This window comes from Xiphias gladius, chromosome 14, assembly GCF_016859285.1.
Source record: "Xiphias gladius isolate SHS-SW01 ecotype Sanya breed wild chromosome 14, ASM1685928v1, whole genome shotgun sequence".
Classification (NCBI taxonomy): Eukaryota; Metazoa; Chordata; class Actinopteri; order Istiophoriformes; family Xiphiidae; genus Xiphias; species Xiphias gladius.
Genome location: NC_053413.1, coordinates 18,778,042 through 18,802,618, shown reverse-complemented (window position 1 = coordinate 18,802,618; position 24,577 = coordinate 18,778,042). Strand labels below are relative to the sequence as shown.

General features: G+C 40.3%; 2 protein-coding genes across 8 annotated transcripts; one reads left to right on the top strand and one right to left on the bottom strand.

The window, feature by feature from the left end:
• Window positions 1-413: 413 nt before the first annotated feature.
• LOC120799427 (elongation factor 1-delta-like) lies at window positions 414-11,298 on the top strand. Of its 4 annotated transcripts, none has more exons than XM_040144626.1 (8): window positions 414-628; window positions 4,921-5,044; window positions 8,665-8,721; window positions 9,542-9,623; window positions 9,725-9,819; window positions 9,995-10,201; window positions 10,557-10,751; window positions 11,190-11,298. In XM_040144626.1, the coding sequence occupies exons 2-8, from the start codon at window positions 4,928-4,930 to the stop codon at window positions 11,226-11,228; spliced, it is 792 nt and encodes a 263-aa protein (XP_040000560.1). In that variant the 5' UTR covers window positions 414-628; window positions 4,921-4,927; the 3' UTR covers window positions 11,229-11,298. The 4 variants fall into 4 exon arrangements, with proteins under 4 accessions (XP_040000560.1, XP_040000562.1, XP_040000563.1 ...); XM_040144627.1 differs by lacking the exon at window positions 414-628 and adding an exon at window positions 640-778; XM_040144628.1 differs by lacking the exon at window positions 8,665-8,721 and having other exon boundaries at window positions 496-628.
• Window positions 11,289-24,209, bottom strand: LOC120799426 (E3 ubiquitin/ISG15 ligase TRIM25-like). 4 transcript variants are annotated; one of them, XM_040144625.1, is made up of 9 exons: window positions 23,526-24,209; window positions 22,439-22,534; window positions 22,002-22,235; window positions 21,814-21,889; window positions 14,820-14,834; window positions 13,399-13,467; window positions 13,262-13,312; window positions 13,114-13,173; window positions 11,289-11,932 (listed from the first exon to the last, which is right to left on the bottom strand). In XM_040144625.1, exons 1-9 carry the CDS (start codon window positions 24,120-24,122, stop codon window positions 11,406-11,408), a joined length of 1,725 nt encoding a protein of 574 aa, XP_040000559.1. In that variant the 5' UTR covers window positions 24,123-24,209; the 3' UTR covers window positions 11,289-11,405. The 4 variants fall into 4 exon arrangements, with proteins under 4 accessions (XP_040000559.1, XP_040000558.1, XP_040000555.1 ...); XM_040144624.1 differs by lacking the exons at window positions 13,262-13,312; window positions 13,399-13,467; window positions 14,820-14,834 and adding an exon at window positions 21,528-21,585 and having other exon boundaries at window positions 13,114-13,143; window positions 21,749-21,889; XM_040144621.1 differs by lacking the exons at window positions 14,820-14,834; window positions 21,814-21,889; window positions 22,002-22,235; window positions 22,439-22,534; window positions 23,526-24,209 and adding exons at window positions 14,081-14,314; window positions 14,433-14,519; window positions 16,559-17,144 and having other exon boundaries at window positions 13,399-13,558.
• Window positions 24,210-24,577: the final 368 nt, after the last annotated feature.

Genomic DNA, 24,577 nt, shown 5'->3' with positions numbered 1-24,577 from the left:
TAGTCTGCCCTCTGCAGGAAAAGGGAGGTAAAACTATGTTTATTTGGCTCCACGACAGACTTAAACCCGAGCCAAACTTAAATTTACTAACATTCATCCAGGTTTTATTTTAAGAGATGCGGTGACAGAGGTCCAGTTGTCAAACCGGAAAGACAAAAGCCAAAAGCAACGCTGCAGAGCCGTTCAAACTAAACACAAAAATATCACAGTTGTGTCAGGGGACAGGCCCCACAGCCTGTCAAAACATCATGTTAATCACTGCTTACAGCTGCCCGTTAACTGCCGTTCTCCTAGGATCATGGGAAATGAAGTCTTTGCCAAAATGGATCATACCAATCTTAACGCACGACCCAAATAGTAGCGAAAACACGGAAGCCTTTGTATCTTAAGGGTTCACGGGCGATGGCACGTTTTTCTGTGACTTTTTACGTTACTAAATTTTTCATAGACGCTAAACAAACGCGAAAATCCTCGATAAAGTCGACGCAAAGCTGACATCCCTCCCCCCTCTGTCACTGAAGAATACAGGCGGCCCGTTAATGCAAGTTCTCTTCCACCGTCGGATTACAGGCGAGGCAGCACGCCAAGGGACAGCTACCGGGCCATAAAACGTCGAATAAAACCAAGAGTAAGTACAGTGAAGTTTTATTCTTACGATTTGGGACATTGTAATGAGTGTAACTATTTGTAAAACCAACGAACCATTCTGAATTTAGAGTTTTTAAGCGCCACGTGGTCAACCAAACTACAAGTTGGAGGCGGCTGTCAAAAAACTTGGGTAACGCAACTTTACCCGGTTCCCGGGTGTTAAAGCAACAGATGAACACTACACCAAGTTTTACTGTCACTACTATCACTTTGACTAATCCACTTACCTGTTTTGTGACCGGTATTATACATGAATTGCCAACTTCTTTCAGACTGACAAGATTGCTCCCATTTATAATATTTCATTAAGTGAATTGAAGTTTAGCTCTTTCATTCGTGCATCATGAAACGAATTATAGTCCTGTGGTTGTTGTTTTTTTTTTTTTTGCCCGTAAGGGATTGTAAATATGTGTTCGGTCTATTAGAGTTTTTGTATTGTCTTTTATCTCTCTGTTGGACATTAGCTTCCAGTTCCAGTTCCCAAAGGTGAGTCTTGATGTGTAAGCTGATTTTCAGCGGATGCTCTAACCCATACTCTGGTTTATTGCAGTTTAGTGGTGTAGTGACAGTATTTTAAACTACCATTTTATACGACAGGCACACTTGTGTTTAGCTAATGCACTCTAATACAGCAGCTCTGCAATAAATCCTACCTTCGTGAAAATGAAGGTTCAAATGTTCAGTTTTTGTTGAAACTACTAAAAAAGAGGTGCTGTCTCAACTTTATAATCATTTTAGAGGGTTTAGTTCGTGCTACTGTTAAAATGTATTGCGGTATACTGAAAGGTATCAATGGTATTTTGTCTACCCATAATTATTTGTACACAAAATTAGGGCTGTGACTAATCTGGCCATGATTTTCTTGAATAATCAGTTAATGATTTTCTCCTTTAAAATGGCAGAATTGTGTGGAAAAATGCCCATCACAGATTTCCGGAGCAATTATTGTCATTATTGATTAATCTGCCTATTATCTCGATTTAATTGAGTTCTGTTGTTTATAAATTGTCCTAAAATAATGAAAAATGTCCATCAACGTTTCCTAGAGCCCAAGGTGATGTCTACAGATGTTCAACAGTCCAAAGGCCAAAGATTCAGTTTATTGTAATATACAAAAAAGACAAAACGTTAAATCTGCACATTTGGAAAGTTGGAACCAGCAAATGTTTGGCATTTTTGCTTCGAAAAGAATGTATGAAATGATTAATTGATTATCAAAATAGTTGCCAGTTCATTTTCTGGTGATTGACTAAGCGACTGATAGTCTCAGCTCTACAAACCATTAATTTTATGTCAAACAACTAATTGGTCTAGCTCTAATTGGAGGACAAAATATTAGAAAAAACACCTCAGATTAAAATACTACAATTCAGCAGCAAAACAAACTACATCTTGAACATGAACAAAGGATTTATTGAAGGGCGGTATTAGTTTTAGCTGGGTGAACCTAATAAACTGGCAAATGAGATTTATATTTCTGTATTAACAGTGCTGTAAGCAGTGCATCGGTCATTATACAGTTTTTTTTGTTTGGTTTTTTTCATTTTAATTATGAAGTCGTCTTATTTCATGCATGAAATCATTTGGGTTGTGATGTTTGCCTGCTTCTTAAAAGGCAGTGCTGCTGTCAGAGACATTTGTACTGCCTTTCATGAAACAATTACGATTTTCAGTATAATTAAGCTTGTTTGGTTTTATTTTGCACAGTACGTACTTTGAATTATTTAAATATTCCATTCCACAATAGGTAGCGTACATTATTCTCCAGCATGCCAAAACAAAGGTGGGTGAGCCAGACACTGTGGGACATGTTGGGTTTTCAGATGTCTTAAAAGAAAAATCTTGTCATATTTAATGCATAAACACAGCGTTTCCTCGTTAATTGGACACAGGTGTGTCTGAAAGGAATTGGCAGGTTCTAGTTTTTGCATCACATCCGTCATTATCAGGGAGTAATTTACCTGGTGTGTTTCAAATTGAGATTGTACTAATAAACCTGTTTCTTAATCATAAAAATCATTATTTAAAAAATATTTGAACTGCACTGGTTTTAGATTTGAAATGCATATTGAGGAAACACTGCAAACGCACCTTAACCTTTGTGTTACCCACATTTCATTTTGCCTTGTTTGTTCTGGCTTTGCTTTTTGAAAGTCCAATGTGAGATTGATCAATGAAGTGTTGTAACTTTTCTGGGTATTATTCCACATCTTAAAAGCATGTAAATGGGGCCCTTTGCATTCTCAGGTTGATTTATCTATTCTTGTACAGGTTAAACTCCATTCTGAACTATTCCTGTAAAGGGAAACATATGATGATCGAGGTTTTTTGGGGGAAAAATAAGCTTTTTGATCAATTGCCTCAAAGACCACATTGGCATCACATATAAGCTGTTTTATGAGCTTTTTCTGATGTTTCTAACCAGCAAGTTCCTTTTGTGATGCTTACTTCACACTGAACTAATGGCTCCAGCTTCCACCTGTTGCTTTTTTTCTCTCCTTATAAACCTGTCACATAAGTGAGTAGAGAAGAGACCCCTTTAATAGAGAAATGGATCAGTCTTTGCCAAACCATCAGCAAAGAGGTGCCCCTCAACGCGCCGTACCAGTCGGGGCTTTCAGGCAGGGTAATGTTCCCACTCTGGAGAGAGGCATCATCAGTGGAGACAACGTCCAGTTTGGGAGGCTGCGGCGTCGCACACATTTGTCCCAGTCAGAGAGCCAAAGCTCTGGGGCTGAAGATGAGTGGTTGAGCTCCTCCATGGAGGCAAGAGGCTCCTACGGTCAAAGCCCCATCCTCCAGGGCATGCAGGCAGAGGGAATCTGGTACAACCGCAGCGCCTACGAGCAGGCCGAGAGCAGCTACCAACGCTGGCTCGCCACTAATAACGGACCATTGTCGTCCTCTCCGCGGAGCCCGAGCACCAGAGGCTCTATGACCTTCCACTCCAGACGCACCCACAATCAGCAGCAGGATCAGGGGCACCCTGTCAGAACAGTAAAGGCCTCTGGTACCCCTCACCGCCGGAACAGTAGAGGCCGCCATCGCACCTCCTCTGAGACCGAGCAGGGGGGCAAAGGCAGCAGGGGGCCAAATCAAAGGAAGAGGGGCCTCTCTGAGACGGAAAGCAGGCCCAGATGGGACAAGTATGACACACATGGAATGGGAGAGACTTGATGTGTGTTTTCAGTTTACTTAACCATAATGATATTTTTTTATTTATTTGTTGTCTGTCTGCATTTTTGTTGGGCCTTTTTACAGTTAGGCTAACTTTTATGTATTGTGTATAATATATTTGATACACAGGTTTATAGAAACTTTGGAGTTTCTTGTTTAAGCCACATTCAGACCGAAATGTAGCACCCTCATTCATTTAAAGGTCGTCAGTCCATTGTCGCGGGGTTGCCAATGCAGAGGGCTTCAGCAAAAAACAAAAAGTTGAATCCGCTCAACTTTTACAACAGAACCATGCAAAATCATCCAGCTGCTGTATTCGCTGTATTTCTGCTGTTTATCTCGCGATCATCGTGAGGAAAGATAAAATGATTTCTTTTCTCGAGTTGTAAAATCTTGAGTTATGTTAATTGCTGTGCAGTGTTTTGGCATCCAAGAAGCCTTCGAACTCATGGATATACTCCTGAAACAGCACACATCACTAATGCATCCCTATCTATCTAGAGTCCTGTATTGTAAACTGAGTCTGTGTTTTAAACAATCAAGTAGACCTCTGCTATCACTAAGGGGGGTTGGTTGGGCAGTGAGCAATGTTTTGTTCTATAATCCAGACTTTGCAGACCAGGCAACTCTGTTTCACTGACTGAGGAATGTGTAGATGCCTGTCTGCTGCAGTAACCCATCAGCAAAATTAGAAGGGGAGGTGTAATAAGTTACACATAGATGTAATAAGTTTTTTTTGTTTTTTTTATTTTTTATTTTATTTTTTTTTTAAAAACAGAATATGATGCTTGTTATTATGTCAGCTTGCTGGTTGTTTTAAAAAAAAAAAGTCTGTTACGCTTTGAATTGTCTCTCCCTGTTCCACCCACATCACTATGTGTGACTCTGCATGCCGTTGTAACCTGCAATATAGCAGCGTCATGTTCAAGCATTTAATCAAGCCATCTTTGTCGCTCATTTCCTGTCACTGATTGTGCTGACTGTACCAATTTAACACCTGGTCGTGACTGTTAGTACGTAGTTAAACTGTCAAATACTGATCTGTGTTTTTGCACTTTCTAATTTATCCTTAATTCCTCACTTTCCCCTCCTCAGTACCAACATGAGTGGACTGCAGTGCCTTGCCACAGAGACCATCTGGTTCGACAAACACCGCTACGATGAAGCAGAGAAGCGCTTCTACGAAGGAGTAAACGGCCCCTCCACAAAGCAGCAACAGGTTAAAAAAAAACAATGTATTTTTCACCTTTTTTTTGATAAGTATACTTTTTATTTGCAGCCCCAGAGCAAGAGATCTGTTTTTATACAGTCAGACTTTTGTTTTGTTTCAACCTGATTATTTTCAGATATAAGGACTTTTTAAATTTAAGAAGGCCTTGATTTTCAATCCTGCACCTGTGGCATTTTCTGTCTGTCGGATCTTCCTTTCCTTCTCCTGCCTGACACCTCCTAAGCTCACTCTTCCTTCTCAGTGGTTACACAGCTCCCTTTCAGTCACCAACATGTTGGTATAAGCAATAGCTACATCATCGTCAGTCACAGCGCTTTGGCAGCCTGGGGCAGCTGTGAGCATGTGAGTTAAGCCACTCAATTTAGAAGTGGCTCGTGCTAATGAGAGGGGTCAGGTGGTTTGTCAGCTGTCTCTGCTTCTCAGGCTGTCCAGGGTTGCAACAGCGGCTCTGCGGAGTTTCTAAACACGTCTGGGAAACAACAGACAGAGATTATAATGTGATCACTTCCAGTTCTTGAAGGGTCATTTCACCCGATCTGAAAAGCCATATTTCCTCATGTACTTATTGTGCATTGTGAGACAAAGAGGTTTGTTTTTATTTGCTGAGTATTTGAGATACATGCCTCATAAAAACATCTGCTGATTTTCATTATTTTCATTCATATTTTCAATATCAATTATAATCTACCAATTTTTTTCACATGTCTCATTTTGTTTGATTAAAAAAAAAACCCAAACCTCTCATATTTAGTTTACAATGATGTATGCCAAAGAAAAACAATATTCTCCTTTTTTGCTATTTTTTTTTCTTGAAAAATGTCTGAAACCACTATTCGATTGTCAAAATAGTTGATGATTATTTTTTACCAATCGTTTCAGCTCTAGCTGCTTCCCAAATACAGTGGATGTGAATGGAATAGGTCTTCACAGAAACAATTTCCTAGTTACTCAGGATTACCCACAAGCCATGCTGTCAACATATTTAATGCGTTGGGACAATTTCTTGGATAGAAATTTGTTTAAGTAAACAAAGTAGGTTTCAGGAATCCATGTACCTAAGTGGGAAAATGACAGCTGCACCATGAGAGGTGCAGGTCAGGTCATCATGTACCCTTCAAGCGTGCTGCCAGAATGCGCATAACCAGACACAACTGGATAACCTATAGGCGATTTTTATTTACTTTGACTACTGGTCCTTTCTAGATGCATTAAATTACAAGCCCTTTGCCTTGAAAAAGGCTTTACAGGTTTTAAAATCATTCCTTTTCAAATTAAACAAACCTTTTAATAACAGCTTCACCCTTCATGTTCAGTGTATGCGCCACCCTGCTTTTGTCTGTTTTGCACACTGCTTTCTGTCTTTCTCATTGCTCCCGCTTCGTCATTGCTTCACCAACACATGCCTGTAGGAGAAAGATGCTAATGCCATCCTGCAGGACATTGCTAAATCCAGAAAGAATATCCAGCAGTCCCTAAATGGAGTGAGTATTGTACTACGAATAAGCCGCAGACCTACCCCCTATAGTGGCTGGACTGTACAAATTAATGTCTGTGTACCAGCACTAGAATGGGGGAATAGTTGTTTGAATGAAAAAAGGTGATTCAAGTATACACGGCAAGTTATTTGGGACATTCTAGCTTTAATTGAGAAAGCCTTTAGCCTGCACTTAACAAAAAAAGGGCTATATGCATGCTGTACATGTGTTACCTGATGCTTATCTTCCCTTTTACCTCTGCTTGCTTACTCCCATAATCCTCATTGTGCTGTCAGTAAGGTGCATATATGTGTGGTTACATCAGTGGCGTTTACTGTTTTGCTCACAGTAGAAATGTGTTTTTGCTTGTGTTCAAGGGAAAAATCATGTTTTTCTTATCAATAGCTACCTAAATGTTGTTACGTTAAGTCAGTCTAAAACAAAAATATGTACGTTGAAAGTATTATTGGTAGCTGTGTTGTTGTGCTGTGTGTTCCTCCTCTCCATGCAGGTCATAAAGAGATCCCTTCATAAAGCAATTTCAATATGAGTAAGTAGCGGATATGATGCTTCAGCAGTCTGTTACACAGATCAAGTAGAAAATCTTCCAGAGTTAGTCTTTATTGTATGAAATTACCTCTGTGTGTTGCTGTCCATCTACAGTGGCTGTGCAAGCAAACGGCCTATGGAAGCATAAAGAACGCCTATCATAGTAGAAGGGCTGTAACTTAGAAACATTGAGTGGACATTTTTCTAACTCATTAACCTCAGATGAAGTTTTGTAAGTCTTTTTTCTTCTTCTTCATGGGAAGAATACACTGGATTTTGTCTCCCATTACCTACACTGAAATAGCTCACAGAAGGGATTGCTTTGTGGCCAATTTGAACAGGAGGAACAATTGCAGCAACTAATAACTTACTCAGTGTATATATACGTGTGTGAATATTGTGTTAAGCTGGACTTAAAAAATATGAACCTAAAAAGTCAGCCTTTTGTAAGTGTAAGCCTGACTTCATCATTCCAACAAGGGCTACTATATTTTTTACAACATAATCCTCAAAGCTAGCTGGGTTGTTGAGCGGCTAAAGCCCCAATTGGGTGGGATTAACTGGGGGAGGTGAGGGATAAAAATTAAAAATTCCCCTGTTGTCCCCAGGATTTTAAATTTAGCAAAATTACAGCATATGTTCCGTAATGGACATGGACATTCAGCAGAACAAACCAAAAGAGAGAGCCAATAAAGATCCCTAAATCCACATAAGTCAGCAAAAAAAAAGACACTTCAGAATAGAACAAAGTTTTCTTCAGTATCAAAGTAATCCAGTTATAATCCTGTCTGTCTATACATGGTTTCATTACAAGCCGGAACTGCTAATAGCTAATTCAGCATACTTTTAATGGCACCAGTTTGACAAAATGTAAACAAATATAGGCACTATTCTCTACTGCTATTCTCTCTTTAAAACTGGGATTTAAAGAGAATACCAGTACTTGCCTGTACCTGACATTACAACAGCCCATTGATGAGCTTAAAAGGTCTTGTTTTCCTGATGGCTCTAATTTTTTCTGTTGTTGTATTGGTTCCCAAGTAGGCCTATATGTTAGTGTCAACATGTTTCTGTCTCAGCTTGGCAAAAACATTTCCGAACTCCATTTTCACACACAAGCCGAATTTCATACTGAGATGGTAAAAAAAAAAAAAAAAAGCAGAAGGAAAGAAGATCTTACCATGGCAAAAATTCAGAAATCCACTTTAAAATACAAGGACCTCGCTCCGGACTGGATTTAAATGACAAGATCCAGTTTTCTGAATAGCAGGAGGTAATTGCATCTGTAGATATTACTCTGTAGAGCTGTGTGGTTGGTTTATATTCCCATTTTGGTACTACTAGTGATTTGTTACTCGGTCATTTGATTCAGTGTTGAGATGTAAAAAAAAAAGTAAATGTAGTTTAAAATAATGTTGTTTCATCCCATTTCTCTTAACACATTCATAGCAGTTTCTATCATGTTACTGACGACTCTGATGATCCGTGTGTAGCATCCGACTTTCTACCTACAACCGCTACTTTTTTCTTCTTGTCTTTGTGCGTTTCCTCCCTTATCTTAACTTTGTGCATCACCGGGTGCAGGTGAAAACGGCCCTGCAGCAGGCCAAAGGGCGCCAGCAGAAACGGCAGCACAGAAATGTAAGTCCTCCACATTCAGCTTTGCCGTGTCCAGACCTGGGAACACTGCAAGGCTGAGTCAGACAGCCAAGTGTGATGGCTGTGTCTGCTACTGCCTGATGTGGAGTGTGTTACCATTTTCACAGTACTAAGATGCCTCATCCTGTCCCGCTGGCTCTCCCATCATCCTGCATCTTTTTTTTTTTTTTCCTAGCCAGTATACCCGGCCACTAACTGATCTTAGGATGCGGGTGAAAATTTCAGAGTCAGGCTAGCTGGTTCCCCCTGCTTTCAGTCTTTATGCTAGAGTGACTGTAATTATATATTTAAAAGACAATTATGAGTGTGATCAGTCTCTGCAAGAAAGCAAACAATTTTTCCCAAATGTTGAAGTATAACTTTTAAATAATTACTTGTGGAGAAAAGTGAGAAGTTCTCATCAAATGGTTGCCTCTTTGAAGGTTTATTTTTAAAAAAATCTTTGCAGAGTTTACCTGCATGCTGACGTTGTAAACATTAAATCCTCTTTTATAAGGGATAGAGGGAATAAAATTTAACATCAGCATTGTGTGTGAAGTGTATTCAAATTGTTTAATTTAAAAAAAGCTTATAGCCTTGCATGTATTTTTTTTTTTTTTTTTTTTTTTTTTTTAAAAACAACCTCACCACTTTGACTACTGTTTGACTCACTTTGACTGTTTTTTGTGGCTTGCTCCCTCCCTTCAGATTTGAATTTGGATCTCAGCCTGGATGATAGTGCACCTGCTTTGTTACCATCTCAATTTCAACCCTGATCTGCAACATGACAGTTGCCAATTAATTTTTATTTATCTTTCTGCAGTCATCCTCACATGCAGCAGGAGACCAGGAGCTGATTTCACGCATGAAGAGCCTTGAACTGGAGAACCAGACTCTGCACAAAGGTGTGTCTGTGCGTTGAGCCTTTCCACATCTGAGCTTTTGCTTTTTTGTTATGGTTTTGCAGTATCGGTACTTCACTTTCCTTTTGTGTTTTGCTTGTTAGTGGTGGAGGAGATGAGAGCAGCCCTGCAGAAGCTGGAGACCAGAGTAGCTGTGCTTGAAAAGACCCCTGCACCAGCAGCTGTCCCATGTGCAAAGGTGCACATATTTATTGATGATCTATTATTGTATGTTTTTCGCCATGTTTTAATTGTGCAAACAAAAACGGATTTTTTAAAAAAAGAAGAAATAACCTTACTGGAAAAATGAACCTGCCCTCTCAACAACTCACTTTTACAACTATTTTCCCTCCCTTTTCCATTGTACTGGGCAGGCAGCACCAGTCCAGGCCGCTCCAGTCAAACAGGTAAAAGTGGAAAATGGTGATGATGATGATGATGACATCGATTTGTTCGGTAGTGATGATGATGATGAGGAGGCAGAACGCCTCAAGCAGGAGCGCCTGGATGCCTATGCAGCCAAGAAGGCCAAGAAACCCGCCCTCATTGCCAAGTCATCAATCCTGTTGGACGTCAAGCCTGTACGTATCGGTACCATAATATTAATCAGTTAATTAATATGCTGCTTCCATTGCTATTGTGATTGAATGTGGGGAACCTACAGTTGTGAAAAAACCCGATTATCCTTAAATTTATCTTCCTAGATTAGAAGAAACTTCAAAAAAGTTTGGAAGTAATGTTAAAATTTAATTTCTAAATCTACTTAAATATTTTTAAATCATTCAGCCAAAATGAAACCCAATCCATTTAAGTAAACTCAGACAAAAATGATAAGTGAAGATTAGTTAAATGTATGCTGGCATTCCATCTGATTGCAAGTTGTTTTGCTGTAACTCGTGGATGCTGTGTTGAATTGTCTCCTCTATTTTCCCTCAGTGGGACGATGAGACGGATATGGCTAAGCTGGAGGAGTGTGTGCGCTCGGTGCAGATGGACGGGCTCCTGTGGGGAGCATCCAAACTGGTGCCAGTGGGCTACGGCATCAAGAAGCTGCAGATCAACTGTGTGGTCGAGGACGACAAAGTTGGCACCGACATCCTGGAGGAGGAGATCACCAAATTTGAGGACTTTGTAAGTAACAGTCACCTTCATTTGTGCTCCTAGCCAAGAAATAGTCAGACCCATTACCCACTATGAAACAACAAACTCATTTCACATTTATTTATTTTTGAGATATTTAGTAAAATGAGATAACATGTTGATGATCTGTAGGGGTGCTGATTGGAGCCAAGACTAGCTGTCTCCCTCCCCCGTTTCTCGTCATTGTACTAAACTAAGCTAGCCTGCTGCTGTAGCCTAGGATTAAGACTGGTACCACTCATATTAACAGGTTATCTAAAGCTCCGCCAGAAAGGAAGCAATCGTATTTCTAAAATTTCGAATTTTTAAATCATAAAAATGCTTTATGATTTTAAATAAATTAGCTTTGATGTACAATAAATCACTGTATAACACGATAAATATGTTCAAATGAATATACACCTTGACTTGTTCCTTCTTTCTCTGCAGGTCCAGAGTGTAGATGTTGCTGCTTTCAATAAGATCTAAGCTCCACCACAGTGTTGCTGCTGCTCCCAGCTTGCACGGTTATTAAAAAAAGCTAAGCTTTGAGCACAAATGTCTGTCTGTTTCATTATTAGTCTCAGTGAAAGATAAATATGTTGAACCACACATTTTCAAGGTTACTAGAAAACTGTTGAATGCTTTTGAAGGACTACAGTCAGTTTAAAGAGAACACAGCTTCAAAGTGGAACCTAATCCCACCCAAAATCCTGGGTATACAGGCTGGGTGAATGTAGTTTTAACTTTATGAAGTAAAACCATTGTGTCCGAAATGTTGTAGAAAGACAGAGTCCCACCCCTGAGGTCCAGATACACTCCTATCCGGCTGCAGCAGGGAGCTGTGATGGCCACACTCTCCTTATTGTGCTGAAATGAACAGACTGAGTAAGAGCAGTCCAGGCTCCAGGATTTGGAGTTGTGTCCCAGCTTGCTGTCACTCCCTCCTCCGCTTCTGCTCATGTTTTTGTAGCAGATACCGAGGGAAACCCCTCCGTTTCCAGCCCACTCTACCTCCCAGTAGCAGCGCCCGGCCATCCCAGCTCTGCACAGCACCTGGGCCCAGCTGGTGAAGCGATCTGGGTGGTCTGGGTAGGGCTGCGGCTCCAAACGTGTGGTCACCCCTCTCTGACCATCAGAGAAGTATAAATAAGGATTGGCTGTGGTTGGATCCAGGGTTATATCGTTGTAATCTGGACAGAGGAGACACACGTTGTCAGACACCAACTAGTGGTCATGGGTTTCATAAAAAAGGCCGCTGGGCTATTCTAATTAGCTGTGCTAGGGGTGTGACGGAAATATCTGAAAAATTACTGGAAGCATTTCCATGAAATTTAGTACAAATGTCCCCCTCAGGATGAACCAGAATCACTTTGAGCCCTCACTTTTTCAATTAAGTGTCTCAAACAGGCAGGAGGTCTACCCACAATTAAAATCATAAATCACAGAAATTTTTTTTTTTTTTTTTTTTTTTAAAGCAGTTTGGTTTCTTTCAAATGCCAGAAATGCATTTATAATACAAGATACCTGTTTAAATTAAAAATGGAGATTTCTGTACCAAAATACTTTTATTTTTGTAGATAGCAACAGTAATATTACTATAATATATTTAAGACGAACCTAGGCTTTGTAATTAGTTCCTACCATTATACGACTTTGCTTATAATTTTGGAAATAAATACAGGCTTAATGAAAAGAATTACAACAAACACTGAAGTTAAAAGATTTACTTTTTGTCAAGTTTTAAGATCCTGTTTTTAGTGTCAGTTTAACCTTCTATAGCTTAATTTGGGATCAGAATAGTCGCTAAACGTTTTGATATCTTCAGATATGATTTCATCACATTCGTAACAGTAAAATAACTATAGGAGCAAATGTTACCAGGTTACCATGTTAAACTGTGTCCCAAATCAATACAACATACCAATTCAATACAGTATAAACTTCATATTAATAGTTCACATTTTTAGTAGTTCATATACAAAAATAAACACACTTTACCATTTCATACTAACAGGAAATTATATGATGCGTGCAACTGTGAAGGTTAACGGGCAGTAGCTTTCCAAAGAGACATCAGAATGTTTTTTTCATAAGATTTAATACTTTTGTTTTCCAAGATGTTTTTTTTTTAGCTGTTTCACCACCCTCAACTTCAGTTTCCTTTGTGCATTGCATTGTGGGAGGATAGTGTGCTTCAAGAGCACACTGAAGTAGCAACTGTATTTAGTGTGCATTCTGAGTATGGTTTATTTTGTCAATTCTCCAGTGTGAACACACTGCAAACTAAAAGCCTGCAGAGAATAAGTACGCAATATAAATCTGGGACATGGTGTTGGTCTTGTTATGTGGTTTATGAAAATATTGTACTCACAGCGTAGAAAATCAGCTCTCGTTTTCGGTTCTGAGTTGTATGGTGTGTCGGCATCTTTTGCTGTTAGAAATCAGAGTTGACCGACATTAAACTGATAGCAGAATTACTGTTAAACTTAATTTTCCCGCAAGAAACAACATGTACATACCTTTAGCCTTTTCGTAGGTACTTTGATTGCTGGATTCCTTCAGTGAAATCACTACAAAAGCCGAGAAGGAAAAAGATAATGTGTCAATTTACCCTTCATATTTTTTTCTGATGCAATCAATTGCAAAAGAGATGTACCCTTTTCAGAGATTCTGCTGAATTCTCTTTCAAGTGTTTCATCCACACTGTCCTTCAGATCAGCCAGGGCTCCTCTCATTGTTTTGTACATTAAATATGGAAGTACATCAGTGCTGGGCATCTCCACAGCCGTTGTAGGGAAATGAAGAGACTTGCACTTCTGCGGTAACACGCGACACAACCACATTAGAGGAAAAGCATTTGATTGCAAACGCGACAAGCCTGACAAACCAGGAAGAAATCACTTTGCGGATATGTCAAGTCCATGCTGCACTTAAAATCATGTTAACTGGATCTGTCAAGAAGTGTGGTGGATATTACTTTTAGTTACACCGTGTAAATATCTTTTGTTCTTCACACTCCTAAGTTGACTTTGAAGTGCATTCTTCAGTGTAAATCTTGAAAATGTGATAAATATGAGCCCAGAAAATATAACAAAGAGCCTGAGGGGTAATCAAAAAGATCTTAAAAATCAATCCTAAAACATACTGGGAGTTGGTGTAAAAAGATAAAAAATAAGTGTGATGAAGCTGTTGCAATACTCAAGGCTTTAAGAGATAAAAGCATGTAAGATTGTCTTTGTGTCTCTGAAAATTCAAACTAGCTTATTTTTGCAATATTTCTAAGGGTGATAAAGACAAGGTTGGACAAACCTTTGCCCGGGTGAGCTTTAGTGTCAAACCTGAAGGAAGTGGATGTGATCCTCAGTGCGACAGAGCTTCTCCAGCTCAGAACTGGTCTTCCTCCGCTCAGCTGTCTCCCGCTGCGTCCTCTCCAGCAGCTCCTCAGCCTGACTGACAGCCGCTCTCTCCTGGGCTCGGATCAGCTCCTTCACCTCACAGCTTTGTTTCTCGATGGAGCGGATCAGCTTGGTGAAAATCCTCTCACTCTCCTCCACTCCTGCCTCTGTGGAGTGCTGTTGAGGACAAAGTTTTCTCTCTTGGTGGTCTCCAGGGATCATGCACACCCAACTTTCGATTCTACACAGGATATCAACAGCGTATTTACAGCTCCTGTATTAGAAATGCACTCACCTTGATGTATCTGATGATATATCTAAGTTCCTTCTCAGTGTCCTTCAATTTCTGCACAGACTTCAAAGAGGTGTCTTGGAGTTTTTTCTAAGAGAATGCAGAAGATGAATATCTCACAGTGCAGTCCCTTACGCTGCTTGGTCAAAAAAATTTTCCACAGTTGACTTTCATGATGGAAAGTTTTGATTTTACAAATCAAAAGGATTTACACTGCAAAGCCTTTGGTCTATCAACCTACCTAGTTTGGACACACAAGATATGGCTGCAGGGCCAGGGCACATTTTACTCTTCTCTCCCTTCAATATTTTAAATGCTGAAGCCTTTACATCAGGCTATAAAAGAAACATCCTTCATCTTAGACACCAGATATTCAAATTAAGGGTCTACTCTGTCTTAGTTTTTCTTTACCAAAGAAGATTGAGTCACCCCACTGTCTTTTCTATACTGCAATTGGTAAATTGAGTTTGAGTTTTATTTAAAATTTCACTTCCAAATGACCGGGGGAATTTCAAGAGAGACTAAAAAAAAAACCCCAACAAACTTTCAGTTTTAGTAAAGAAATCCTGCCTTTTAGTCCATAGGGATGAAGGAGGGGAGAGATGCGAGGAAAAGTTATTGCATGAGGTGCAAGGGGAAAGGTGCATGCCTTTGTTGTAAAAACAACTGGAAGTTAGATATTGCGTAATTGTTTGGTCTGCCGATTTGGCCCATTTGTCAACATGGTCAGCAGTTGGATTAGCAACGGAGACTGTGACTCACCGCTCACGGAGGCAAATAAGGCGCTTTAAAACCCTTAGCAGCCGACTGCCGCAATTTTTGCCAACACTCCATGGTGAAGTCGTAACTCAGTCAAATTCGAGCACACAAAAATGATACACACATTTCTAGATTCAGCCTGACTTATACTTTCCTAGGATATCATTATGTCCAATGTCCATCTTGAATAAATGTCCACAAATCCGCTTAGAAATCGTATTTTAAAAAAAACGCAACTTGTTACTCCAGAACTTGCCTGAGAATGATCATATTTTTTATTTTTTTTCATTGTAAGAGTAATCCAGTGACAGCTGTCTGTACATCGATGGGTACACTGCAAACACAAACTGCTAATAGCTCATTCAGCATACTTCTAATGCTTCCAATTAGCTAAGAAGAAGGAGACAAATAACGACAACAAAACAGGGCTCAAGTTTCACCCCACACTTAATTCACTGAATACATGATGGCAACATTATACTTCCTGTTTACATCAGCCAAAACATCACGGGAACTCTAGTTCCAAACTATCAAGCTCTAAAACGAAAAAGAAAAAACACTACATCTCCCATAGTGCAATAGTGCATTTCATTAAACCATCCAGACTTGGTCAATGCCCTCATCTTTCAGTCTGTAGAACCCAGTTTCTGTGGCAGGTTTTGTGTTAGAAATGTGTAGCATCCAATGCTGTGTTCAAGTCATTTGGAAGTTATTGCAATCACTAGTTTGACTTTTAAATAGCATTCATGTCAACCTCCATTTTTGCCCCCTGAAAGCTCTGATATATGCATCTTGTTGCTTTGCCGTCTGTCGGAGAGTTGGATATAAAAGGCTGCCAATTCAAATAAAACATTTTATTCCCTCTACCTGAAAATTATATTTTTCTTGCTGGAGGCGCATATATAGTGTTATATTGTCAGTGCGCAGTATTTTTATCTCTCAAACGACCAACAATCTCCAACTGTCCGATTATGTGAACACTTATAAATGTGGGCCTCTTCTCCATCTCTACCGTCAATCCCATATAACGCAGCACAAGCTCAAGCTGAGATAACCCTGATGACATCAGTATGACGTTATCAGGGTTATATTGTCAGACTTGGTGACCATGACTACTGTTACTGACTTTGGCTTGTAAAAATCTTCAATTGAATACACGCTTTCAGTAAAATCCTCTGTATGAATTTTGGTGCACAAACTTATGTAATATCTTCTGAAGTACTAGAATAAAAAGCATATTCTAATCGTAGTTGTAGTCAGTTTATATATCTAATAGTAAGTCAAGCTGTTCATACACATATTTGAACTCCCCAAAATTTAAATGAATAAGTTGGAATAATTTCTGCATCTTAGGAAATGTTCAAACGCACCTGTTGTATTGTTCTCTCATCTGCCACTGAGACTGTGTCATGACCCTTGTGTCCTCCTCTAACACACTGAGAGCACAGGCAATGTTGGTCAGTGCGACAGTACAGCCTCAGTGCTTTGTTGTGCTGAGGGCACAGCTTCTCTCTCAGCTGATCTAAAGCTGGGATCAGTTTATGGGCCTTTCCACGAAAGCGTTCTTGGTGGACCCTCAAGTGAGCCACGCAGTAAGACTCCGAGCACACAATGCAGGATTTAACAGCTTTGCTCGTTCTCCCTGTGCAAAGACTGCACTTCAATTCCTCAGGTTTGGCCAAGTGCTGAGCTGCAGCTTGAAGTCCAGTTCGCTGAAACTTTTCCACCACTTCACCCAGAACTGTGTTTCTACTCAGCAGAGGTCTCGGATTAAACACCTGCCTGCACTGAGGGCAGCTGTACTGGCCTTTCTGCCTAGTCCTGTTCCAGTAGTCTTCAATACAGTCCAAACAATAACTGTGTCCACAGGGGATCGTCACCGGGTCTCTCAAAACCTCCAGGCACACTGGACAACAAAACTGGTCTTGTTCAATAGAAACAGTTGCTGCTGCCATCTCCTACACACTCCAACAGAAACTGGAAGGCACAAAGATGGGCGTAGCTCACAGGTGTGGCGATAACAGCTTCTCAGGTTTCACTCGCTGCACCATGAAACCTCCAATCACAGCCTGCAAAAACGGAAATAGGTTGTCCCAGATAAAGCAAACTGAGCAAAGAACAACCTTGCATTAGGAGTGTTATTTGACATGTTTTTGTGTGTGAAGTCAACTTGTTATCCGACGCCAATGCCAGGCACCTCATGCCCATATTTGCTCAGAATACAGTGAAATGCAAACCAGCCCCCATGCAAAAATAAACACCACCTTCTGAGAACATTAGTTTGTACAAGTGTGTTTGCTTTTTAATGTCAGCATGTCATAAATCACAATTTCTTGTTACACGCATCTCTAAAGCAAAAATTATTGTTAACAGTTTTGGTTCAAAAAAAAAAAAAAGAAAAATATTCATAAAAACATATATTAATAAAAACTAAAACCTTACCAAAGTTTTCAAGGCAAATTCCTTGCAAATACTGGAATAAATTGTAGTGAGTTCAGTCCTGCTTTGTGCTGCTTAATACTTAAAGTAAATTCATTGTCTACTGGGTCGTCAGTGGCACTTGCAAATGCTTTCCTCATCTCTTGCCCACCTGCACTATAGTGCGAGGTAAAAGTACAGCTGATTGGTGTAAAACAAAACAGTTAAATAAATGCCAAAAGATGAATTCTTAAATGTAGAGTTCACACGTGTCAGTCCATATCTGTGGGAGGGAAAGGAGAGGAGAGCAGGCAAGTACAACGACATTCAGGCAGTGCGGGTGCATGTGAATCGTTGCTTTTGATGTCCGTTAGAGGTCTATTTCCTCCTGGGGTGAGCGCGTCGCTGAAAGTGCCTCTGTCTGGATCCGGAGGAGAGTTTGGCGCCTGAGCAGAAAGAAGAGGAATTGTTGGTCTACAGCGACCCGAGGCAACAGAAAACGTTAGGACTAAGGTGACATGTTAGAGGAGAGCTCACAAATATGTTCCTGTCCATGATCTGCGCTGGACAGTAAAGACAGATGGCATACAATATCATTTTTCTAGTATTATGTAATGTTATAAGTTGCCATTTCAATTTCTGTACTTATATTGTTACAAATAAAACCACATACACTACAGATCAGTCTAACACTACCTACGAAAACACTTTACTCTCTGAGATTATCTTTCGAAGAGCTACCAGTTTTAAATATCTACCACTCACCTGACTGTAGTGTTTCCTAAGCTGTTTGTGTCCTATAATATCATGCAGGTTTTACTAATGTTATGCGAGTATGTGAAAAATCCACTGTTTAAAGATTCAAGTCATCAAGAATATAAAATCCGCATTCAAAAGACTGACGTGCAAAGAAAAGCACAGAGGAGGCAGCTGAGTTACGGCGGTTTCAACACGGTACGACAGGCGCACTCACTCAAGTTTCAGGTGTTTTCAGTAAAGTAACATACCCATGTACAGTTTACTCGACTTGAATTTAACGTCATCTCAGATCTTCTGATTTATTACACATGGCCATGGTCTGAAGATCTAACCCTGAAGATCTGAAGATCATCAGGGAATCTTTGAGACAAAGTCCAAAGGTAAACTAAGTACATTTACTCACATACTGTACAGTTTAGAGGTGCTTTATACTTCACTATATTTAGATGCAAATCTTCTACTCTTTCTGACAGGTGTAGTTACTAGTTACTTGATGATACCTTGTTATGGATTAAACTACCCTACAGTACATAAAGTAGTTTAAAATGATCTCCACCTAAACCGAGTATAACATTAAAATGCTGCTTTCCCCGTTACGCATCAGTGAATATATTCCGATAATATAATATAAAACACTCTGACCGGGTTCATTCTGTGGCCTCATGAGTACTTTTACTTTGATACTTGAAGTACATTCACTGCTAATACTTTGGTTACTTTATTTTATTCTCTCAGTCACTAAAATGATAACGTCTGTGATATGATTTGCACTGGGTTTGCTTTTGTAAAATGAACTCTACGCACCGCTTTACTCCGAAACACGTTATTTTTTAATACATTTACCAAACGGTGTGAAGGCAAACGTGGGCGCAGCAGGTCCCAGAGTGAGGAAAGGGTTGAGAGGGCTCACAGGACTTTGGTCTAGGCCAGGTGGAGGAATCGCTGCAAGCACAAGAAGAACAAACACCGTTACTCCAAAGTGTGAGAGTCTGCAGCAGGACTACGACTGTCAAACTTCCACTAGTGCAGACTCAGCAGACTCAGCTGACTCCTTTATAAACAACCGACCTGGGTAAGGTGTTTGTGTTGCATGGTAACGTGGTTAGATTTGGATACACAAACAAACAGGGTTTTGGGGAGTTCACCAAGATAAATTTAAGACTTTTTAAGACCTTTTTAATACTCCATAGGATGCACTTTAATACCTGTTTCACAGTCATATCTGTCAAAGTATGAAAAAATATCAATAAAAACCAGTACGGATTATAAAGTCTAGAATTATTTACCAAGTGCATGAATTTATTGACATTCACATCACATTTTTTTCAGCACTTCCCAGCTGTATATAACAATAATTCCCAATAATATCTGAAGGAACTTGTTTGTGGGTTTTGCTAATATTTATGAATTCGTTCTGAGTTTTGATTAATTTAGATATTTGCTCTATTAGACTACAGTTTGATAATATTTTTCCTTTGCTAGTCGTTTGTCCAGTTTTATTATTTGCTTATTTAGCTCATTTAGTTTTGGTTGACAAGTATTTCATTTGCTGCATTGTGGTTTTGTTTTGTAAAGCGGGTAACACTATGGGCACCTGAGGATATTTAGGTAGGCAGGCAGGTGTAGGACCAGCATGCACCTGGGTGGGCCTACGTTTTTTATTTTTGTTTTTTTTTTATAAACAAAGCAAGGGAGGCAGCAGGAAACAGGCAGACTCCTTTGTTGTTCTGTTTGCTTGCTTGTTTGGAATTAAAAAAAACAAAAGAAAAACGCAATAGCTTCGTTTGGACAGTGGATTCTTTTCTCCTGCGTAAACCACATCCCCATGGTGCATCAGTGGCCTTCTGATTTAATGTTGGATATAAGTTTGTTTGAAGACAATTAGCCACTACAATATTAGTATTACATTAAATCAAAGACTTATTAATACCCTTTATGGCCTTTTCTTGGGGAAACTGACAACAACGCTTTTTAAGTCTTTTCAAGACCTGCAGAAACCCTTGTATCTTATTTAGAGGCTTTTTCATAACTTCACAGCGGCTGTCAGATTCTGCAAATTAGAATGTGATTGACAACCCGCTTCCTTTAGGCTAGGTTTCCAAACCTAAGTGAAAAAAAGGTAGCAGGCTGCCTTAGTATGTCATATTCAGATATCTGAATTCAGATCATCTAGTCTGAATCTAGATCCAGTGTAGATGGATAAACAGCTCCTCACTCACATTTTATTTTCTGGTTTGCTTTTTTTGCTGTTTTCTGTGCATTCCCTTGTTGGGTTTTGTGCATTTTAAAGGCCCCTCTTAGGACGGGCTTTGCAAACTTGCGTAGACTATAAATGCTGTGCTACGTGGCATTGGTCCACTATATGTACTTGTCCCTATAATAATAATAATTAAATAAACACATGCAGCCTGTTACCCAAACTGAAAGGCTGTTTTGTTTCCACTCCATCAGTGTCTTTAAACGCACTTAAACAACCTAGTTACTGACAAGTAGAGCTGCAACGATTAGTTAATTGGTCGATTAATCGATCAATTGATTGATGTGAGCTATTTAGATAACTGATTAATCGTGCTAGTAATTTTTTCAAGCAAAAACTCAAATATTCAAATATCCTCTGATTTCAGTTTCTCCGACCTGAGGATTTTATATGATTGTGAATTTAATATCTTTGGGTTTTGGACTGTTGGTCGGACAAAACAAAACAATCTGAAGAAGTCACCTTGGTCTCTGGGAAACTGTCATGGACATTTTTCACTATGTTGTGCCATTTTTTAAACTAAGTGATTAATCAAAAAACTATGGATAGATTAACTGATAATGAAAATAATCGTAAGTTACAGCGCTACTGTCAAAGTCAGTATTTTTAGAGCCCAAAATCACAAATTTATCTCAAAACGCTTTACAATCTGTACAACATACGACATCTTCTATTCAGAAAAGAAAACCTCCCACATCCTCACAAACCCTTAAATAGGAATTTAAGGTTCAGGATTTGGATGCACTTACATTCACACTGAGCTATTTAAGTTAAAACTGTAGATGCATTCCTGATCGCCAAAGATTTTTGGGGTGCTTATATACCTGTATCAAGAGTTACAAATGTGTGACTGATGTATCCATAATGTATTTTGAAGACGAGCGTGAAGAGGCTCATGGACTCACCCAGCGCTGTTTCCATTTGTACGGTCGACCCAGTATCCCCAGACAGTGTTGTGTCAATCTGTGCAGCAGGATGTGAAGAACCTACAATCACCACATCTCTCACTACAAATCAAAGGAAGAAAACAAAAATCACCTAAACAGAGATGACGGCATAATTTGTACCAGATAAACAAACGATTTTGATGCAACCCTTTGTGTCTACCTCTCTCGTAGATGCTGACAAATCCTCCCTGGCAGACTTCCTGCAACAGCCCTTTAAAATCCGACACGGCTGTCATCACTGGGCCAAAGGTGAGGTTGGGGTCGACGGTGACTGAAGGCAAAGCTGACGGCACAGGTGGCGAATGGAGAGACTGACAGCTCTGGAATCCCAAGCACAGAGACCAAAAGGGATTGACGCTTGATGTGTGCATTTAAGTCGCTGAGTTTCTGTCCTGAAGATTTGAAAAAACGAATAAATCTGAGTCGTATTACCTGGAGGAAATGGACGTGGTCCTCGGTGTGGGAGAGTTTGTCCAGTTCAGCCTCGCTCTTCTTCAGCTCAGCGATCTCCTTCTGGATCTTGTCCAGCAGCTGCTCGGCCTGGCTGACAGCCGTCTTTTCCTGGGCTCTGATCAGCTCTCTCACTTCGAAACGCTTCAGCTCGATCGACCGAATGAGTTCAGTGAAGACTGTGTCGCTTTCTTCGGATGCTGCTCGAGCAGAGCGCTGGGGGGAGACACAGAGCACGCACGGATTCTTAGATGCTTCTCTGCCACAAAAGACCGGTGGCTCCAAGAAAGTGGATGTAACTGACAGGGTATGGCGGTTGAAATGTCAGTAAAATGTTAAATTATGAACTGACATTTTAACATCTACTTAGTGATCCGCGGCATTTATTATATCAGACCAAGCAGGGCGTTAGCACTTACAGTGAGAGAGAAAATGGCTTGTCGCAGCTCCTGGGCCTCCTTTTCTCTGAGCTGAATTCTCAGCTGAGAGCTCTGCTTCATGTCACCGAGCTGCCTCTGAGGAAAAATGTTGTGAAAATAGGACATTAAATCCGCTTTAACTTCATAGAAATTAAAGTATCTTGTGTAGGGTTGGCACATACAAGGGCTACTGCTTGCATTATATTGTGAATGTGTTCATTGTGTTCATGTCAAGTTCCAAGTTGACTACATGTTCCTAAATGTGCCGAGGCTAGAGTTTGCTTTTGATACATGAGTCAAAGGGAAACCTGTAGGATAATATCAGCTGATTCCAAGTTGTTGCAGCACTTAAAGTTCTTAAAACAGGTTGTAGGCATCACAGTAACCTCCATTTCAGATTTGTTACACCTTTATTCTATTTGTAAAAACAGAAACAAGGGTGATCTCATTGCTTTTTCTCTATCTAGATCATCATTGGACCGGGTCAAGATTTAAATCTAATGCACTTAGACATGTCAAACCTGGTGTCAATTATCATGGAGGCTGTTTAAACCCAGGTTCAGATTTATGCAACCTTTAAATTGGGGGCATTCTGGTGGGGGACCGTTGCTGGTGCCGTTGCTGGTTTTCCTGCCGCTGTTTCTTCCCACCTGTTTTTTATCCCATTTTTAAATGAAGATGTTCCCGCTCTACTTTGTGTGAACAAAAATCTTTTTTACATAAGTTTGCCCTGTTTAAGTCAGATGTTTTGGTAATAACACGGCAGTGTGATTCTATTCAGCAATAATGCAGTTTTAAATGTCAGTAAACCATTGATGAATACTTGGTTTCTAAAGTTTCTAATAAGCCTTCAGGTTTGCAGTGATAAATATTAAGAGACTTCTGAATTTCTATTGAGCCATTACGAATAGTTAGTCAAGTCACCTGTAGTTACAAATGTTAATAAGCAGTATATGGGGTGAGTGGTCAAACAGTCCTTTGGGGGAGTCTCCCTAATGAATTAAAGGGCTAAAAAGACAATAAGAGTGTCATGCAGGAGGAGGATTTTCCACAATCCCTACGCCGAAAAGTGGCTGTAGCTGATTACCTGCTTCTGCTCCATCTCCGCCTCAGCCAGCACCGTGTCGTGCCCTTTGTGCTCATCCGTCAGACACAGGTAACAGATGCACTGTTTGTCGGTGCGGCAGTACACCTCCAGCAGCTTGTCGTGCCGGGGACAAATGGTCTCCTGGAGCTTTTTGGAGGCAGAGACCAGCTTGTGTTTCTTGAAGGCGGCGGACTCGTAGTGAGGCTGGACGTGGACGTCGCAGTAGGAGGCCAAACACACCAGGCAGGACTTGACAGCCTTGTTTTTCCTGCCGGTGCAGACGTCGCACTCCACGTCGTCGGCCTCGGCAAAACTCGGGTTCTCGGGCGCCGTGGCCTCTTGGAGTCCGGTCTTTTTGAATTTCTCCACCACGTCGGCCAGCATGGTGTTCCTGGCGAGCACCGGCCTCGGGTTGAAGTTCTGCCGGCACTGCGGGCAGACGAAGATCCCTAGGTAGTCGTCCTGGTCCCAGTAGTCCTGGATACAGTTCGAGCAGTAGCTGTGTCCGCAGGGGATGGTCACGGGGTCCTTCAGCACGTCCAGACATATCGAGCAGTTGAACTGGTCCTTGTCCAGGACCACTCCGGCCTGGGCCATCGTCGAAAACGCTCAAGTAGAAGCAGAAAATGAGCGAAAAAACAGGAGAGTGACAGCTGCTGCTTTGTTTACAGGAAGTGAAATGAGGGGGCGTCACCGGAAACGGTAAAAGGGGTTTTAATTTTTAAAAGACACCGAATTTCAAAATAATGTAACTTACCTGTCATTTGATATTTAATTCAGGTACATGCTGTGTTCTGTATCCAAATACGGCTGCGATTATTTTCATGATTAATTGTTTAGTCTATAAAATGTCAGAAAATGGTGAAAAATGATCCATTCAAGTTTCTCAGAATCCACGGTGACGTCTCCAAATGTCTTGTTTTATCGGACCAACGGTCAAAACCACCAAAATATTTAATTTTCATTAATATTAAACAGGCCAAAGCAGGATATCTTCATATCTGCGAGGATGAAAACAGCACTGTTTGGCATCTCTGCTTCAGTAGCTCAGG

Coding starts and splice junctions, on each gene's coding strand:
- LOC120799427 (XM_040144626.1), top strand. CDS start 4,928: ATGAGTGGACTGCAGTGCCTTGCCACAGAGACCATCTGGTTCGACAAA. Junction 10,202..10,556: donor TCCTGTTGGACGTCAAGCCT/GTACGTATCGGT, acceptor ATTTTCCCTCAG/TGGGACGATGAGACGGATAT. Junction 10,752..11,189: donor TCACCAAATTTGAGGACTTT/GTAAGTAACAGT, acceptor CTTTCTCTGCAG/GTCCAGAGTGTAGATGTTGC.
- LOC120799426 (XM_040144625.1), bottom strand. CDS start 24,122: ATGGCCCAGGCCGGAGTGGTCCTGGACAAGGACCAGTTCAACTGCTCG. Junction 21,890..22,001: donor ACCACGTCCATTTCCTCCAG/GTAATACGACTC, acceptor TTGGGATTCCAG/AGCTGTCAGTCTCTCCATTC. Junction 13,313..13,398: donor CAGCAGAATCTCTGAAAAGG/GTACATCTCTTT, acceptor CGGCTTTTGTAG/TGATTTCACTGAAGGAATCC.